Raw genomic sequence first — 19,484 nt, forward strand, 5'->3', positions numbered from 1 at the left:
TTCACAGATCAGCTGAAGAGGATAAAAAATGTAAACTTTTAAAAACTGGAACATTTTTCATAGATTTACAAATGAGCAAATCTTATCTCATAAACCTTAACAACATTTAAGGTTCAAAAAATAACAGAAAAGGGAAGTAGAAAGAATACTGCAGGTGTTGTATGTTTCAATTTAAACTGTATAATATGTAAAATCAGAAGCAGAGGCTATCTGGAAAGCATATTATGAGTTTCTCAGTACTGTTATTTAAGATCTGGGGCCTAAATCTTATGCTGCTTCTGCTTTCTGCACCCTATCTTCCCAACTATTTTTATTTACTGTGAGCTGAGACTTTTCCTGTGCTGGAGTAAATTTCCTTTCCCCTTTCTTCCTTAGATACTGCCTTTGCATCATCCTAGGAAGGGTTCTGTAGTTATATCATAGCAGCACAAACCAATCCTAAAGCAAACTGTACTAAACAAAGCAGTGTTTCACAGGTTTGCATGATAGCAAATAATAAAAAAAATAGAGAGGACTGAAGGTATTTGATTTGTGATTGAATTGGACAAGATTTTCACTAGAGATCAATGATACATAGAAAAATATTCAAAGGATAAACAGAAGTTTTCACTAGGAAATCAGTTAAAAGTAGTCTCTCTATCTATATATGATGGTTAGGATGAAAATAATGTACTCCATGCTCATTTAACTTATGATTGGAGACTGAAATGTGTGGATATCAAATTCAGCTGATCACTGCCTAGCTGATCATGGATGTGTAATTCTCAAGGGGAGGTGAAGGCTCTTAATAACTACTCTACACAGATACTGCTGCTCAAGTCCTGGAGAGGTAAGTTTTGAGAACTGGAACTGCTGTGAGAAGGCAGCATGTGGAAACAGAATGCAGTATATTCCACTCATTGCATGACAGATTATACTCTTGAAGCTGTAAAATGATTTTTTACTCACTGGATTTGAAGTGGTTATACACAAGTCTTTTCACTGTTAGCCACTTACAACTTGCTTAAGATGCATTCTTAGCCGCTAACAGCTTGCTTAAGATCTATTCTTAGTTACTTCTGATTTTCAACCATTACTGTTACTTTCTTTTACTAATGGCTTCCATAGTAAAAAGGAAAAAAAAAAAAAGGAAATAGGAAAAAAAAAAAAAAGAGAGGCATCTTTTCTTATTTATGTATATGCTAGTAGTTGTATCACTAGTTATGATAGTCACTGCAATGGCTTGAAGATCACTGGTGTTGTTTTGAATAGAATTTATGTATAAGACATACATACTTGAGTCCTGTGTTTTTTAAGGACTATATTTCCTTGTTCTATTGAAAGATTAACATTCATTGTTCTGATCATTCCCAATTCCAATATTGTTGTAGCTTGTCAAGGAAGAAGACTAACTTGCAAATTGAATTTTATGGTCTTCCTGTCTCAAAGAGGTGTCACTTAAGTATGTAATGGTTGAAATATGGCAAGTAGTATCTCTGTAACAAGTTGATAATCTTGCGCCAGAAGATCTTGATTCAGATGAGAGTAGAACTCCTCCAGCAACTAGAATCTGAACTTAGCAGAAAAGCTGAAATGCCTTACTTTGACCAGCATCACGTTGATCAGTTTCCAATAACCTGTGGTAGACAACGTCCACTTGCAGCTCAATCCAAATAAATAGGAATAATGTAGAAACTCAGGTCTGACTTCTAGTAAATCTTCCAAGCAGAACGCATAATGAAAGCATTGCTTTCAGTGAGAGTGCTTAAGGACAGCATCTCTGCCCTAATCTCAGCTCTTTTGCATGAATAAATAGCATAAAGCTCCCTAAAGACAAAGCAGGGAGGTCATGATTAGTTTTAGTATGTAGTTGTAAACAACAACCAAATTACTTTGTATCAATTTACTAGAAGTGGTTTCACTTGCAGGACTCTTCTCCTTTGCACTGTTGGGAGTGATGTCTTAGCTCTGATTAGCCTTTTTTTGTTTCCTGGAATTTGATGTTCACTTTGCAGTTGCTGAAGGAGCTGGTGCCAGCAATTAATGCTTTCCCTATCAGAGCAGATAAGGTGAGCAGTGTTTGTTGTTTCAATAGTCTCAGAGCAAGAGTGATCAAGGCCAATGACACAGAGTCAATACTCTCTCTTCCACTCAAGGGATGTAGTGCAGTGTCTATCTGAAGGGAGATTACCAGATGTTGTCTGTTTTGATTCTAGAACTAGGATATGTGGTGGAATTAATTTCACATAATTTTGAATATCAACACCTATCTACCTCCATCTGCATTAAATAGGTATCTGTACTAGAATGAGTCTGTTTGGCTATCTTTATGATACAGAAAGAGAAATTCACATTTCTAGACCCGGGTACACCCGGTCTTGTAGAATCATGTAAGAAAAGAGTCTGTGTGAAGGTTTGATGCTGCTGTCCACATCTTATGCTATTTGAGGTATCCTAGGTGACTATCCTCACTGACAGCTAGCTGCTGCTCCAGGAAGTTCTAGGTGCACATTAAATTCTGTGTAATATCTACCAGCCCTATCTGATCTTACAGCCTCTCAAACTGCATTAATACACTCCTCAAGGAAAGCTGAAAGTACAAAAAAGTTGGTTTGTAGAAATCCCTCATGATTGGAATGTGCTCTTCCATGAGATAGAAAAACATGCAGTTACCCTATTTCCTTCTTTACAGGCACCTATTGCTGTAAAATTAAAATGTATACCAGGACAATGTCTGAAAACAAACACTGAATGTTGGGAAAACTCTGGTCAAATGTCACACCTCACTGCTACTTGAAGAGGACCTGAGAACAGATTGATGCCTTAGAAAAAAGCAACTTTTTAGTACATAGTATTCCTTCATGTTCTGGAATAACTCACACTTCATTATGAATTAAAAAAAAAAAAAAAAAAAAAAAAAACAAACAAACAACTAAGCCTTTCATTTTTTTATTCATTCTAACATTCTTTTAAAATTTGAAAAAATCCTCATTATTTAGAATTCAGTGTGAGCAGCTATAAGAACTCATAATGAATCAGGTAAGGTAAAAAAAAAAACAGGTTGAATAACACTGTTCTTCAAACAGGTTTATGAAATGCAGAAAAGATAATCTACATTTGTAACCTTTCTTCATTTTGGAAAACATTAGATGTAAAACTTGTGATCAAACTGTTTGGAACAATTGGTTTCTAGAAGCCCCGTGTCAATTTCAATATGATAATGAGTAAAGCTAAATAAATTACTATCTTAATTTAATTCCAGAGCTTGAGGTACTACAGGAAGTAACTGATGATTTTTCATCTAATATTTCTGCTTGTACGCTGACTTTCCCTGGCTCTGTCACTCACTACAAACAAAAGACTCCCTCATCAGGTAGCTGGTAAGAGCCATCTCTTTTCATGCATGTTTCAGTCAGATTTGGAAGCAGCACCAAACAAAGGCTACAGAGGCTCAAATTTTATTTGAGAAGTGCAGACTGAGTGGGATAATACTTGAACATCGCACACTGAAAGAACAAAAAAGATCCATCTTTGGTATTGTTTATAGGAATTTATAGAGGTAAATTAGCTACTGAATGGCTTCATGGTATTTCCATGAATGAAAAAAGGCCTAACCAAAAGGACAAGGAAATAATTTGACCAGAACACAAACATAATAGTTAAGAACAAAAGAAATCTTTCAATTAGTTTACTATAGTACCCACGAGTGCAGTATTTCCTGTAATAATAATCAACTAGTAATCTGCCTTTAATAAAAACCACTACTAAAAAAAGGTGTTGGAGAAAATAAAATATATGTAAGATCTGAAGAGAGTTAAAAACATTACTAGTGCTATGCCTTCTGCCCCTGACTGGAAGATACAGACATTGTGAGATAAGGGAAAGGTATTTGACTCCCTATAAAACCAGTCACAAGGTCAGATATTAAAAAAAATCAGGTGAAAGACAGCACAGTATGAATTAACTAAACCCATTCTCTTATCTCAGCTTCGGATGACCCATGATTTAGAAAGCATAGTAAGAAAGAGATTGGTGCTTTTAATTATTATTATTTACAACATTTGTTCTTTTCTCTATGTACTATTATGTTCTACAGCTGGACACAGAAGTCTGTCATTATCTTGCACTAAGAAATAAACTCTTTTGTAATTAAAACACAACTTGAAAGAAATAAAATGTAACTTCAGTATTAATACGCATGTGTAAATAAATACATGTTAATAGCATGATTTTCAATGCTTATTAACAGAATGAAATGACATTAAAAATTTTCCTTATTACATGTGAAATACTTTTAGTTTTGTGACTGAATACTTTGAGCATTTAATCCAAGTATATACAAAATATAATTTATTGTCCTAGTCACTTGTATCAGAGAATGCACTACTTTGCATCTCAAATCCAGTGCATAACAGGAGTATGCAATGCAAACTTTCCAGTACTGCAATCTAAACAGCATAATTGTTGTAGGCACCAAAAGGGCAAATAAGAATTCTCAAGGGGGTTTTTTGAATCTTTGGTTACATTTCTTATTATCACAGCAAGCAAACTATCATAAACAGATCATGATAGATTTTAAATTTTGCTATGGTTTTGGTTATAGGTTTTCTGCCTTTACCACTCCTACTAGCATGTTACATCAGAAATTCATCATTTTGTTAGACATCTTCAAATCTCCAGCATCTATGTATTTATTGCCAGATTACAATGCCTCATGTTCTCTTCTGTCCCAGAATCCAATTGACAGATTGAATTCAGATTGGGTTGGGACATACAAATGAATAAAATAAATTGGAAAGTATTGCACTAACATTTTTGAAAGAACTTGCTCTTGTAGCGTATGATTAGATACTGAGATATCTCCCAGACACTGAACAACTATTTAGAATATTTATAGCACACCATTTATGACTGCAGTACAAGAATAAAGACCTAAAATTTAATTTTGTCAAGATGATAACTTTCTAAACATGGTCTTTGTGAAATTTAAAAAAGCAAACCTTTATCAATTTAATTCTAGCAGTACTATGTCTGGAAACAAGATAATCACAGGGAGGACTTTGGTGCACATTTCATATTACCATGTCAAATGTTCTTTACAGAATCAAGGCCAGAAGAGGCCATTCAATCAGTCATACAACTCTGTATACAGATAAACCACCTGCATGCATTCACTTAATTTCCTCTGCTTTAAACCCCATAAATTCTGTACAAATCTAAAATGCATCTTGAAAGGACACATCCATCCTTGACTGGAAATATTGGGAAATAAGGAATACAGTTCTGCCCTTTAATGCTTGCTGCAGTAGCTGAATGTTACTGCTACAATGTATGCTATTTTTATTTGAAAGTATCTCACGACCATTCACTATTAGAAAATAAAATAATGCCATTTCCACAGTTCAGATTCCATTTCCAATTGATCCTTGTTTTTTCTCCCTCCTTAAGTAAAAAGCCCTCCCTTTAGCCCATTTCCTGCATGTGCATTTCAGCTTCACAAATTATACCGTTCGTGTTCCACAGCTCACTATTCCACTGTTTACACACCTCATGTCTCTTATACGCTTTCTAACAGGGCTTTGCGCTGGATATTCATATTAAAAAAAATGAAAAATAAAAATAAAAAACAACTTGAAATCTAGTGCAAAGTACATTTTTTACACCCACATCACTGTTAAACAATCCAGATACTTAATGCTAATTAGAGGTATTGCCTTCAATTGCTCTAAAATGCGTTTTGTTTGAATCAGTTCAGCTAAGAGACATATTTGTTGGACTGCCTGGCCTAACCGTTATTTTTTCACTTGTCTTTATTCCACCTGACCCCCGAAACTGATTATCATTTACAAAAAGTGCAACCACCATCTGTTTTTTTGGACTAGATTCTCCTACAAGATTCTCTCCAGTTGAGTTACGCTGTATTTAATAACCTACATTGCTATTCTCAGCAACATATTATTTTGTACAAAGAAGTCTGGCCTCAGCAGGGAAAGAATAACCTGCTTTTATTTTTGGAGGGTCACTCCATTTGTATCAAACTCACCTGTACCTTCCAAACAAACAAATATTGAAAGCATTTAGGAAAAACAATATATAGATAACTCTTCACTTTAATTTGCTGAAGTCCATTATAATATGTCTGTACAAAATTATGCTATTAACAGTGCACAAAGATTAACAGTGTGGGTATTGGTATGTTTGATTACATTTCCTTGGAAGCTATCAGTTTCTCCCACATATTTCAGAAATTAAGTATATGCTTTCACAATTGTCAATACATATTAAAAAACTTCTATTGAGGAATAAATATAAAATAAAAAAATAATAACTTATATTTAAATTTATCTACATTTATTTTGAAATGCAGCATGCTAGATTTATGCGTAATATATATCAAAATTTGGTTTAAAAAAATGCCAGGCACATAGATCTTAAGGCAGCTCATTAAAGTGGTTGCTGACTGAAATACTGTCACTTACTCAGTCCTAATAGTTTGATTAGGAAGGATACTGTGCCTCTGAACTACTTCCTATATAAGTCACTTATCCTGTAAAGGAAACCAGAGGTAGGAAATACTCTTACTAGCAGCTAAGAGCTGAACAAACAGCCACTTGCACATTTTCAGTATACTTCTAGACAGTAATTTTAATATATTGCAACAGAGAGATTGTTTGCCACTCCTTAATCAATTATGATTTCATCTTTTCCCAGGAAACATTTACACTCATTATCTAATTTGTTTCCCATTTACTTACAGTTTTCAAAATTTACAGCTCACAGGCACAGTGAGCTGTGAGTTACAGTTTTGTTTTATTCTCTGCTATTTTTATGGTCTGGATATCATGGATGATTCCCCGAGATTACACAGTCCTTTACACAAAAATGAAAGTGTGGGGCAGACATATTTCAACGTTCTCATTTCTCAGCATAGCTACTTAAAGAAAGATAAATTCTCTGTAGCACTTACCTATAGAAGGCTGGAGGAGCAGCTTCCCTCATCCCAAAGCTGCCCTGTTCATTTTCAAGGTAGTAGGGTACCTGCTGGCTGTGGTGATGGATGAAGGGTGAGAGCTGGGGTGCTGTTTGCAAGAACACCACTGGGCTTGGTGGGACATTGTTCAGAGAGTGAAATCCTGCCAGGCTGCTGGACCCAAAAGATTCAGAAGTAGGGGCATAACTGAGCGTAGTAGAGCCGTACACTGGAGCGGTTGTACCGAAATCGTAGGTGGCCCCTTCTGGGTAGTTAAAAACTCCTGTTTTGTTGCTTTCCACATACATGTCGCTGAGCGATCGTTCCAGGGGAATCTTCAGCTGAGGTCTGCTCAGAGTCTCCAGTTCAGTGCCTTGAATCTGGTGCAGCAGGGTAACTCCAGAGGCTTTGGTGTGAAGGGTCATGGTCATTGCTAATGGCAGTGAGCAAGGAACATATCTGCTTTTCCTGTCAACAGCGAGATCGGCAGCTGGCAGTCCACCTAAAAAAAACACCAGAACCTATTCTGAGGCTCAGCAGAAATCATAATAAATAAAGCAGCACTGCACAGGTATTCCTCTGATCTCAGCAAGGAGGAGTATACAAACAAATGCAGGGTGAGCACTGGAAAGGCACATTCTCCCTCTCCCTCTCCCTGTAACTTTTGAGAACTCCTCATCTGCACTAATATGCGTTACAAGGTGCTGGCTGTGAGCCAGGGGCTCTTGCCTTGTGCCGACGCTGATTTAAACATCACTTCAGAAACAATTAGTTTTGGAGTTACACCAAACAATTGTCCCACTAAATGTTACTTTATTCTTGCTAGTCATTTTTCACTGCAGGGCAGCCAGTGCTCCACAGCAGCTAACGGGAAAGGACGCTGAAATCAGACCAGGAAGACTAGCCCAGTGGTCAGCCAGATTATTGCCTTTTATTTCCTCAGCAGGCTCCAATCTATCTGTTCTTATCTCTCCGTGCTTGATTCATTTTCATGTTTGCTAGAAATATGTAATGTGTACATTGTAATGACCCTGGGTAGGACTCTGCTGTAACTGAGATATGGCAAAGCAAAACGCGTGTGCAAGCGCATGCGTCTGTGTGTGTGTAACCAGCCTCCTTCAAAAAACTAGCTAACAGAAATTAAAGAATGTAAAAGATCTGTGTAGGAGAAAAGGTTTATAACAAGCTTTATCAGCAATAGCAACCTAAACTAGCTGAAGTGAAAATTTACATTAAAAAGTGAGGAAAAGATTTAGATTAGCCCATAAATTTTTGTCAGTTTCTGTTTTAGCTTGTAAAATGAAGCAAAGCATCCTTCAGACTTTGACACAGTAAGATCTTAGAAACTGGGAAGAATGATTTCAGTGCATAAAAAACGAATACAGGATTATTATTTTTCTATTCCCACAAAAACAAAGCTCAGCAAGCTTAGATTTTGCAATCAACTGGAAAATAAAGTACTTGAATGGAATCAGTTTTAAAATAAACTGAACTAACTCTCAAAGTTATCTTTAGGGAAAAAAAAGAAAAGAGAAAGGACATAATGAAAAGGTGTGGCATGCATGCCTCATCTTGCAATCTCATGCCATATAATTTTAACTTTTCACAAACCAGTTCTCCTGAACCAGCTAAATGAAAACCTTCAAAAACTGTCCCAAGTTCTCTAGCATTATTGCTGTGGTCTGCGGTTCACTCAGTTAAATAAGTTAATGTTGACCCTAAACACATTAATATATGGACTCCAGTTAGCATGATTTGAATATGAGCAAAGCCTATGGTATATTTAAACAGCTCCACAGTTATTCAATTCAACCTTCAAAAAAATGCAAAAATATAATGTACAGGTCACTAACAGCTTCTAGATAAGTTTACTATAATCTTTTTTATCGTAGTAATAATATGGTGTTTCAGAACTTCTATTAAAAAAGCAGTGACTTATATTTTCAAGATTACACTGAAGTAATATATATGTTTGTACCTCCACAGACATGCAGCTAAGACAGCAGTACCATATAAATATGTACTTGATAGATTTCCTCACCCTCCCCACCACCCTCCCTACCCTGTTCAAATTTCAGATTGTAGACTTTGATCAAAGAGATAAGCCTGTTTAAATAACACTGAACTAAACATGTTCCCAGTTAAAAAAAAAAAAAAAAATTAATAATAATGAGACAATCATACCCAGAAGTTCACAAAGTCGTCGAAGAGTTATTCTGAAAATATGCCAGAGAGTGTGAGAGGAAAAAAAAGTGTGTGTGCCTGTTTGCATAAAGTGGGTGAATGTGCATCTGCAGAGACTCACAAAACAGCAAGCAAGTATAGCTCTCAACAGCCTGTCTGCTGGGCTACACAGTCTGAAATGAATGGCAGTTATGAGTTTAAGGTCGGTCACTCTTATAGATTCATTTCGTGCTTCAGTAATACACAGAAGAAGCGTTGTCTCATATTATGCTGCATAATCTGAGAATTAATGCGAACCTGTCTGCCATATGAAGTGCCCACTTCTTATGTATACTACAAAACAGACTTTAAATTTTTATGTTAAGCATTATCTGATGTGCATGCTATTTCAGAAATACTACATTGACACGTAATAAAACATTTAAACATAATAGCTGTGCATAAGAGGGGAGATAGAAGCGTGTGCACACAGAGCTGATTTCTGAGTGTTTCCTGTGCAACCTCAGTGCTCTTTATATGCAATTTTTTTTAAATGTCATGAATTATTTTGGGAGGATTCTGTATTATCACAAAGACAATTATTTAAAATTTCTACCATACAAAAACAACACTGAAACACACTGTAGTGTTAAGTAAAGCAGCATCATGTCTGCACCACAGCATTTAACCAAAGACCCTATGAACAATTTTCAATAGACCAGTGTGAAAAGTTGCAGTACTGCCCCTACAAGGGCTCAGAAATAAATAACTGCAGTATCCATGCAACATATAGCCTGGCACACATCTCAGTACCACCAAATCTCACGAACAAGCTAGAAATTTCTGGGATACCACTCTGTAATGTTTGCCTCAAATATTATTTTCTTTTTAGTTTGTTTTTGGGTAGAATAAGAACAAGGGTAAAAGAAAGAATAAGGACTGGGAGAGGGATGTGGAGCTGGTTAATCAAGCAAAATTCTAGGAAGAAGGTGAATTTTTTATTTGTGCATACTGCATAAAAGCATTTTTTTTAACCTGCATATTAGAAAAACACAGACATTTTAAAAAGAAAAAAAAAAAGCCTATAAAATGAAACATATTATCAAAAGTGTTTATCTTCCTTGTCCTGTATGGTGATTACTACCCTACTTGCTCCAAAGTAACATAGAGCTTCATCCTACTTTATAGATGACATTGAATGTGTTAGCTTGTGGGCTTGACCAGGAAAGAGACTTTAGTTTCTAAATCCTGTTCTTTGTGCCTTAAAACCAGGACTTAGACCACCACTCAATTCAATCTCACTAATCTATTGCATGTCACATTTTATAAATTTTTAATACAATATGGAAATATGTACCGGATGTAGCAATAAGATTTTGTATTTTTCACCAGTGGATACCAACAGTCTATTCAAAAACTTGGTTACACTAAATCCCACTTCACATGGGATTTATATATGACTTCAAAGAGATGGGCTTTTCTCATACAGTTTTTTTTTTTTAAATCACAGGTAGTAGCTGTAGAGTAAATGAAAAGAGGAACAAGCTACAATATCTTCATTTCCAGTGCTAGACAGAAGTCTTCAAAAAATACCACGCTAGTGGAAAATCCACCTTATATCTTATAGATTTAGGCATTTCTCCACTATTGTGTTTTCAGGTGCAATAAAGCTCCCATATATGTTTCTGTCACCTAAATGAAGGTCTTATATTTTGGGGGGCGTTGTGGAGAACATTCCACAGGAGAAAGTCATCTATCCCAGTCTTTCACATACCTCCATAAAATATTGAGGGAAACTGGTCCTGCAGACTCTGAAAACATTGTAGGTTTGTGCCAGATATAGGATTGTTGGGGTTTTTTTTGTTGTGTTTTTCAGATATGACTGAAGAAATAATGATTTAATTATTTGTACATGAATCATACAGTCATATAATCACTAAGCTTGGAAAAGACCTTCAAGATCATCCAGTCCAACTGCCCACCTACCATCAACATTTTCCTGCTAAGCCATGTCCCTTATTACAACAAGAAATATAAACATTTCTTGAACACCTCCAAGGATGATGACTCCACCACCTCCCTGGCCTGTTCCAATACCTCACCACTCTTTCTGATAAGAAATTTTTCCTGACATCCAAACTGAATCTCCCCTGGCACAACTTGAGGCCACTCCCTCTAGTCCTACCAGTAATCATGAGGGAGAAGAGGCCAACCTCCATCTCACAACAACTTTTCAGATAGCTGTAGAGAGCAACAAAGTCTACCCTGAGCCTCCTCTTCTCCAGACTAAACAATTCCAGTTCTTCCAGGCATTCCTCACAAGATTTCTGCTCCGAACCCCTCACCACCTTTGCTGCCCCTCTCTGGACACACTCCAGGGTCTTGATGATGGGTATGCAGGAAGGAAATACAGATTGGCAATTATAGAATACTGAAAAACAGGAGAGTCCCTATACCTGAGGAGCACTACTGATGTTGGCCTGGAAGGTCAAAACAAAAGTTACTTCTTCCACCCAGTGATTTTTAGTGAGATTGAACAAAAAGACGCTTATGAATCGGTGAAGATTTAAACACTCTTTGCCATAGAAATGAGAAATGAACTAATTGTGTGAAAGTGGCTTACTAAACTCTATGCTTTTCTTTTTATCTCAGTCCATTTTTCTTTCCCTGGTAAATCAGAGTTCCAGTGCTCAACTCAGATTCTGCAGTGAGGATTTCACTCTAAATTGCAGTAATAAAATGTTATACCTAGAAACATTAAACGGAAATTGCACTTCTGTGGTTAAAATTACATAATTTAGAGCTGAATAACACTTTGATATATTTCTGAAGGCAAATTCTGCTCATTTCAATTCATTGATGACCACAGTTTTCTTCTACTTTTTGCATTTCTGTGCTTTTTTGAAGACAACCAACTATACTGATCAGATTAAACTAGCAGAGTTTGGCTCAACTGGACCACCAGACCAATACCCTTGCCAGCTAGAAACAGGAGGATCTTAAATCATATTCAGGATTCTTAACATAGCAGAAAACATGCACGTATTTTCACTTCAAATTTGGAATAGTTTAAAAGTGAAGCAGCCTTCTTCCACAGATTACAAAGAAAGGTGCACTAGCAAAATGAACTCATTAACAGAAAAAGCAAGCATGAAAAAACATATAGAAAATATTATGTTAACTTATCTAAGTAACTAAAAGAAGGCCTGAGGATTCCCACTGCTGTCATCAATTTTGTACCAACTAAAAATCCAGAAAGTCAATCAGGTTATGGTAACAGAACAAGCCCAATTTATAGGGAGAACAAAAAAGCGAAAGAATTTGAGGAAGAAACGGCCCCAACTGTTTCTGAACAACAGAAAATTGAACAAATTCTTGATTCTTGGAAAGATAAAACAGCTGTTCGAGGGAAAAGGAGATGAAAGTAAAACCTGTATAATTAAACTATTCAAATAATGAGAATTTTTAAAGTTAGCAAACCTCCTAATCCTGCCTTGGTTGTTGGTGGCTTTTTTCAGTGCTAGCTTTAGTAAGTGTTCCAACAGAAAGTGGTAACTGAGAAGATATACTATAAATTTTCCATAAATCTGCTGACAGTGAGAGACCATAAACTTCATTGCTTCGATTCCACAACAACACAAAAGATAGAAGCTTTTTTTAGATGCTGCAATTAAAGAAGAATCTTTTGCACATAACAGGAGGAACATTATGTTTTTCCAAGATTCCACTGTAGCATTACAGAGAAATTATGTTGTGTTTAGTCCAGTGAGGAAACTCCTCAAGATAGACAGGCTGGGGAACAGCACCATCTACCCTACTGCTTTATAAATCTCCGTAGAAGAAGAATAAAGCTCTTGATACCACTAGGCATAGTATGAGGTATGTTTTAAAGTTCTTTAGGCTCTTTGCAGAGACAAGCTTTTCAATCTGTTACTGTCAGTTTATAACATTTAAAATTGTTATAAATCAGTATGAGAATGTATACCTTTCCCCTCTACCTCCCCCTCAAATAATTTACCAAATCCAGTCATGGCACAAAAAACAGTGAACCCAAGGTTCTGAATTCAACATTAACATTTCAGGTTGACTTTACAGTTAAAAGAGGAGTTTCTGTTTTCACATATGCCAAATGTAATTAGAGAATTTGAAAGCATTTGCTCTAAATACTTATTATTCCAAACAGGAAGCTGTGAAATACAATTATTCCATATGCACAGTCATTACTTTATGTCATTTAGATATACTATATACTATACATATAGATATATATTTAGTTTTGCCAGTACTCTGTGTGAAAGGATCTTATATATTTCACGTGAAATTATCTGTGCAGTCAAAAGAAACATCAGGTTGGGATACATCATAGTTGCTGGTATAGCATTCTAACACATAACATTTTAAGACTTTGCTTACAGGTATTTATGATGTAATCAGATTTTCACGACTCAGGTGGAAATCTTACATGTCAGTGACAAGCTCAAAGAGAATGACTTGAAAGAATTTGAGCCAACTGGAAAGAACACAATCCACATTTGGATAATTTTTAAACCTTTGAAAAAACTGCTGCTTTTTCAAAGTTAAGATTTATTAAAGCTCTCCTGACTGAACCTGCTCTTTTCTCTCTCAGATGCTAGTAATGACAAGACTGGGCATTCTTCACATAAGAATGGCTGATATGCTACCAGCCAGGTAAGTATACACACTGAAAGTTTTCCCCCTTCATTACCCACCTGGAGAAGAGTAAGAGTCTGGACTTCAGTGCAGATTATTTTGCCAGTTATAATGCTGAACTTCAGTCCCCAGACCTACAAGTTGAACGGGACACCATCTTCCTTTCCATTAGAAAACAATGTGTAGAAATGCCCTGTCTTAAAGTCAGAGAAGACATGCTGTAATATAACTTGCTTTTGTATTTCTCCTGTGTTTTCGTGCCTAACAAAGATAGGAGAGGATAGCACTAAACAATTATGCCCAACTCATACAGGATAAATGACTTACTACATATATAAAATGGGCCAAAATACCTGAGTACTCTGGACAAACTCAAAAGATATTAGCAAATACTGAGGTTTCAGAGGGTTAGCAGATGTTTCCATGCAGACAAAAAAGAAAAAAGAAAAGAAGAAAAAAGACATCTCTGCTTTCTGAAGGAAAACGTTAACCACTTGTGAGCAAAGGTGCTCACCGGTAGGCAAGCAATAACACAGTACTATGATTTGACATTAAGAACTATACTTTGCTTAATCACAAATGCAGCATTATAACAGGTCATTCCTCATGGATCTAGCTTTCATTTAAAAAAAAAAAAAAAAAAAAAAAAAGGAAGATTAGCTCTGAAAAGAAAACGTGGAACGGAGTATACCATATTCATACTAATTTATTGTGTTTATTTCAAAGACAAATTGATAATGAGTGATAAATTACCATGAATTAGCATTTTGAAAAGAGATTGAAAAAAGACTTTGTAATTCTTCAGAAAGAAGACAGCTTACAATATGGAGTGAGACACCTTCAAAATGACCAAATATTATCATGTCTGCACTCCCAAAAACAGTCATGAAAGGTTAGTCTCATTTATGTGGTGATATAAAGTGTGACTGAAAATTTTGTTTATGAGATGCAAAGTACGCAGTTGAGCACAGAATTGCAGCACTGCTCAGCTAGGTGAAGAAGACAACTATACATAATTTATTTATAGTTGCCAGAGCATAGTTTGAGGACACAAACTCCTTAAAACTAGGAGTAAGATGTCTTGGAGAAGAGATGTAGGTATGATGTAGTTGGAAAGAGAGATTTTTAAATAAGTAAAAAAAGACCAGTTACACAAGCAAGCCAGCTTCCCCAGTCTGACACTATGGATTTCAGACAAGAAACGACCATTTTAGTATGAGGTAAGTATGTGTCTTAACTAGGACAGCATAAAGAAGATACCATTATAAATATGTAGCTGTAATATCTGTCTTCCATGTTTGCAAATTCTTAATTTAGTTTAACCTCCAAGTACCCTGGGGTGATTTCAGGCTAACCGGCACATGCCACTGTACACCCCTACACCACTCTATAGAAGTATAACTCTTTAAAAAAGTACTGTTAGTATATACTTTTACTATTACTTTACTTTGTTACTTTTACTTTCACTACCTTTACTTTTTACAGCACTGTTAGTATAAAATATATCAACCAAGTACTGTTCTGATCGCCTAAATGTAATGGGTTGAAAACAGGTCAGAAAACTATACAGAGCAATCTGCAATAAAGCAGTAAAAAACATCTAGGTAAACTGTGTACTGCAGACCTCAGGCCTGGACAAGGAAGATGTAGAACTGTTGGAACAGGTCCAGAAGAAGCCACGAAGACGATCAGAGAGCTGAAGCACCTCCCCTTTGAAGACTGGCTGAGGGAGCTGGTCTAGCTTGGCTTGAAGAGGAGAATACACCAGGAAAACCATATTGTGGTTTCCAGTACTTGAACAGAGCTAATAAACAGGAGAGAGACCAACTTTTTACTTTCTCTGATAGTGATAAGACAAGGGGGAGTGGTTTCAAACTAAAAGAGGGAAAATTTAAATTAGATATTAGAAATTTTTCAGTCCAAAGGTGGTGAGGTACAGGCACAGGTTGTCCAGAGAAACTGTGGATGACACATCTCTGGAGGTGTTGAAATCCATGTTGGATAGGGGGAAGTCTGATCTAGTGCCTTACTTAGTGATTTGCAACCCTGCCCACTGCAGAAGAGTTAGAACTGGATGACTTTTAAGGTCCATTCCAACCCAAGCTATTCTATGAATCTATTATTCTATACCATTTTTAGCTAAAATTAAAAAAAAAAGAAAAAAAAAACACAAAACCTTTTCTGACATGAAAGAACAGATTGTAGACCACAACTAAGCACTCTTCTCCCCCGGACTCCTTTTCCCCTTACTTTCTCCCAAAACAGTTCCACTGTTTCAGCAGGTTTTCTTAAGGCATATGAGCTCCATTTGCTAATCAGTCATATTTCATAATTAATTGGCTTCACAGCATTATTTCTCAATACTCCTTTTCCTGCCAAATTTGTGACAATATACTAGGCACCAACAACAGCCTCTCAGATTTCAGGTTTAAACACTTGTATGCAAATATTCCTGTGGAATTGTACCCATGGACATGCAAAATACACGTGATGATTTTCTTCTCATGTAAACTATCTCAGATCTATTATCTTAAATACTACACTGTAATCACCACCCGAAGACTACTTTTTTTTTAAATATGTCTTGCTGTGGCTTTGAGTTACAGTGTAATAGATAGCTAAAACAGGTCCAATTCTATTATTTCAAAAGATGTTCAAAAGATGTTAGCTAACAGAATTGGAAAACAAAAAAAAAATCTGCTTCACCATTTTGTTATCTCTGCACTTCAATAAGCCTCAGACTATTAGACTTCATGTTACCTTACTCCATTTTCTGTCTGTCAGTACAAGAATGAACTCCAAGGACCCCAAGCATTTGGGACCTGGTGTATGAGGACAGCTTCACGTTGTAAGGCTTGCTCAAATTGCGGAAAAAAAAAAAAATCTGAGAGGAGAACTTATTGCTACTTACAACTATCTGACCAGAGAATACAGAGAAGACAAAGCCAGATTCTTCTTCAGTGTGCACACTGACAGGCTAAGACACAACAGGAGACATGGCACACCATTTTAAATTCCAATTAGATATTAAGAATACAGGCTTTTTTACCAGGAACGTGGTCAAATAAAAGATGTTGCTCAGAAAGGCTATGGAATTCATATACCGTGAGTCTGAGACTCAGCTGAAAAGTTCCCTGAGCAAAGTGATCTAAATGGACTTCCTTTGAGCAGTTCGGATGAGATGACATCTTGGCTTCCCTTCCAATTTAAATTATTCTGTGAATCTAACAAACAGACTCACCACAAAATCTTTGAACAGAAAATATTAATTACTTTCTTCATAGTCTACTTCGCTTCTTGTTCTCCACAGATGCTTGATATCAAGATCCCATTTTATGGATTTTCAAGATATCTGTCTTTATCAACTGCTTTGCTATTCTTCACAAATTAGGTAAGAACTAAGAAAGTTCCATGAGCAAATACACTCTTCCCCTCAGTTTATCTATTTACTAGCGTGATCAATGTCTTAAGAATTAGAGGGAACTGAGACCATCTAATAATAAGAACTAAGACATAAAAGATAATTATTGTCCTATCAGTACCTTCTCACCATCTCAGTAAAATGCTCCAGTCTAGACACAAACTACCTTTGTGACATCATTTCATATTAATAGACCTGCCTGTTCCCAGAAGTAAATCACATATACATATGAACATGAAGCATGTACCGAGACTGAGGTGGTAAACTCTTAACCAGCTCTTCTTGTTTGGATAAAATAAAGCCAGCTGCCTATTTCGATGGAGATAAGTTTCTACATCAAAAAAGTCAATCTGACACAACTTCTGCAGTTCCCTCTGTCAATGATTTTCCATTTATAAAAGGGTTTCATACAGTAAATGTGACCAGAGCACCCAAGTATTTGTAAGATAAAGCCTAACTTCAAGCCAGAAGATTGTGTAGAATCAATCTACATGGCTATGGCTTAGTTTCTTCACTCTTTTTTTCTAATAACAGTACTGAATGATACTGTGTATTAATATCTCACACATTCACATTTGCTTGCTAGAAGCTAATCTTCCAGCAGAAGTCCTTGTGGTGAAGCTAGTCCTAATATCTCAAAAAATTATACCTATTGGGACTGTGAGGCCAAGATAACTTTTGATGAAATAACCTCGTAAAGTCTTGTTGCTTTAGTGTCCTATTCTCAACTACAGGAATACCTCAAGGTCAGCTATCATTAGCCTGGTATCTTCAGAGAAATGATTGTCTTTGGATAATCATTACTAGCCTTTCTTCTCTGGTATTGCAAGCAAGGCTACCCATATTTGTGAATAATCTGCAACCAGCACATTAATTAAGTCCGCTTATCTTCCCTCTATGCAACTACACGTTATCACAGAACTATTGAATTATTGCCAATATGACATAAGGATGGTGTCTCAGTTCTTCTCTGGGCCTACTCTCATTAATCTTAAGTCAAGAAGGGAAAGCCTACAAAGTTACCAGTCATTGATCTAATCAGCGTTGTTAGAAAATATTTTGTATTTTCTCGCTGATGTCATCTGGCTTGTTATTGTCCAGCAACATATCTGAGTAACTCACTGATGTTCCAGGTCATTCATCTATATGCTCTAGAAAAGCAAACTGTTCATTAAAGACAGTCATGTCCATCAGGGAAAGTACTGACTGCAGTCATTCTGTGCAGATCCTAAATAAAACAGTGAATTCAATATACTGAACAGAAAAAGTATTGTATATGTGCCATGAGTTAACAATTCATCAGTTCTTCGTAAACAGGAGCTGTATTTTCTATTTTCTTGTACTTTTAAAAACGATCAATCTGAATTTCTTAATTCTTACAAAAAAATCAACCCATCTTGATTACTAGACTCAGTAACATGCTCCCTCTGCTAATATGATTCCCTTTAAATAGCAGAAATATATCATCAATGTAAAAAGATCTAGTTTTGAAACTAAATAACAGCTTCTTCCAAAACAGTTACACTAAAGACATGCAGGCTCAAGAAGATTTTGAAATAAGTCCTTATAAGATATTTTCCGATACTTTAAGATTTTAAAGTAAAAATAAATAAATGTGATAGAGAATGTATTAAATATGTAATCTCAAATAAGGTTGCAATATATTTTCCATGTTATTATGAATCAGTCACTATCTTCAGTAGAACTGATCATGATGAGCTAAGTTAAAAATGAGTTTAAGTGCTTTGCTGGATCATGGCCTAAGTCTCTGATCCTCACACACATCATCTCCAACCATCAGGGAAGTCCAAAATTAACAGCCATAGAAGCTGTATGTCATTCTTTGGGAATAAGTTGCAAGCTTTCCAAACTTCTGTTTCTGTGATATAAGGTATACTTCTTAATGAAAAAAAAAAAAAAAAAAAAAAAAAAAAAAAAAAAAAAAAAGTCCAATTTTAAAACTGACTTAACAACTCTACAAGCATAGTCAATGCAATCTGAACCTGAAAGCAATGAAAAAGTTCTACAGTAATTCTTGGGAGAACCTATGATCACAGTCAGAAGGTTCTTGTTCAGTATTGTGTACATTTGGAACAAAGAATGGTTACTTAATAGCATTGATTTAAATACCCAGCTTTATCCTAGTGACTGGAAGTAGCACCCTTAAAGAAGAGTTCACTATTTCTTCAGAGAATTCAAATACATCTGTTATCTCCTGCTCCCATTATAAGGTTGTATTTATTTAATACAACTGAAATCTGCTTTTTAAACTCAAAATAT

General features: G+C 35.9%; 1 protein-coding gene across 1 annotated transcript in view; it reads right to left on the minus strand.

The window, feature by feature from the left end:
* ESR1 (estrogen receptor 1) overlaps positions 1-19,484 on the minus strand; it is a 154,642-nt gene that overhangs the window by 96,681 nt on the left and 38,477 nt on the right. The window contains 1 exon segment of the mRNA XM_052671643.1: positions 6,947-7,451. Within this exon segment, the coding sequence (XP_052527603.1) occupies positions 6,947-7,451 (505 nt within the window).

The sequence above is a fragment of the Tympanuchus pallidicinctus genome, unplaced genomic scaffold, assembly GCF_026119805.1.
Source record: "Tympanuchus pallidicinctus isolate F22 unplaced genomic scaffold, pur_lepc_1.0 scaffold1, whole genome shotgun sequence".
NCBI classification, from domain to species: domain Eukaryota; kingdom Metazoa; phylum Chordata; class Aves; order Galliformes; family Phasianidae; genus Tympanuchus; species Tympanuchus pallidicinctus.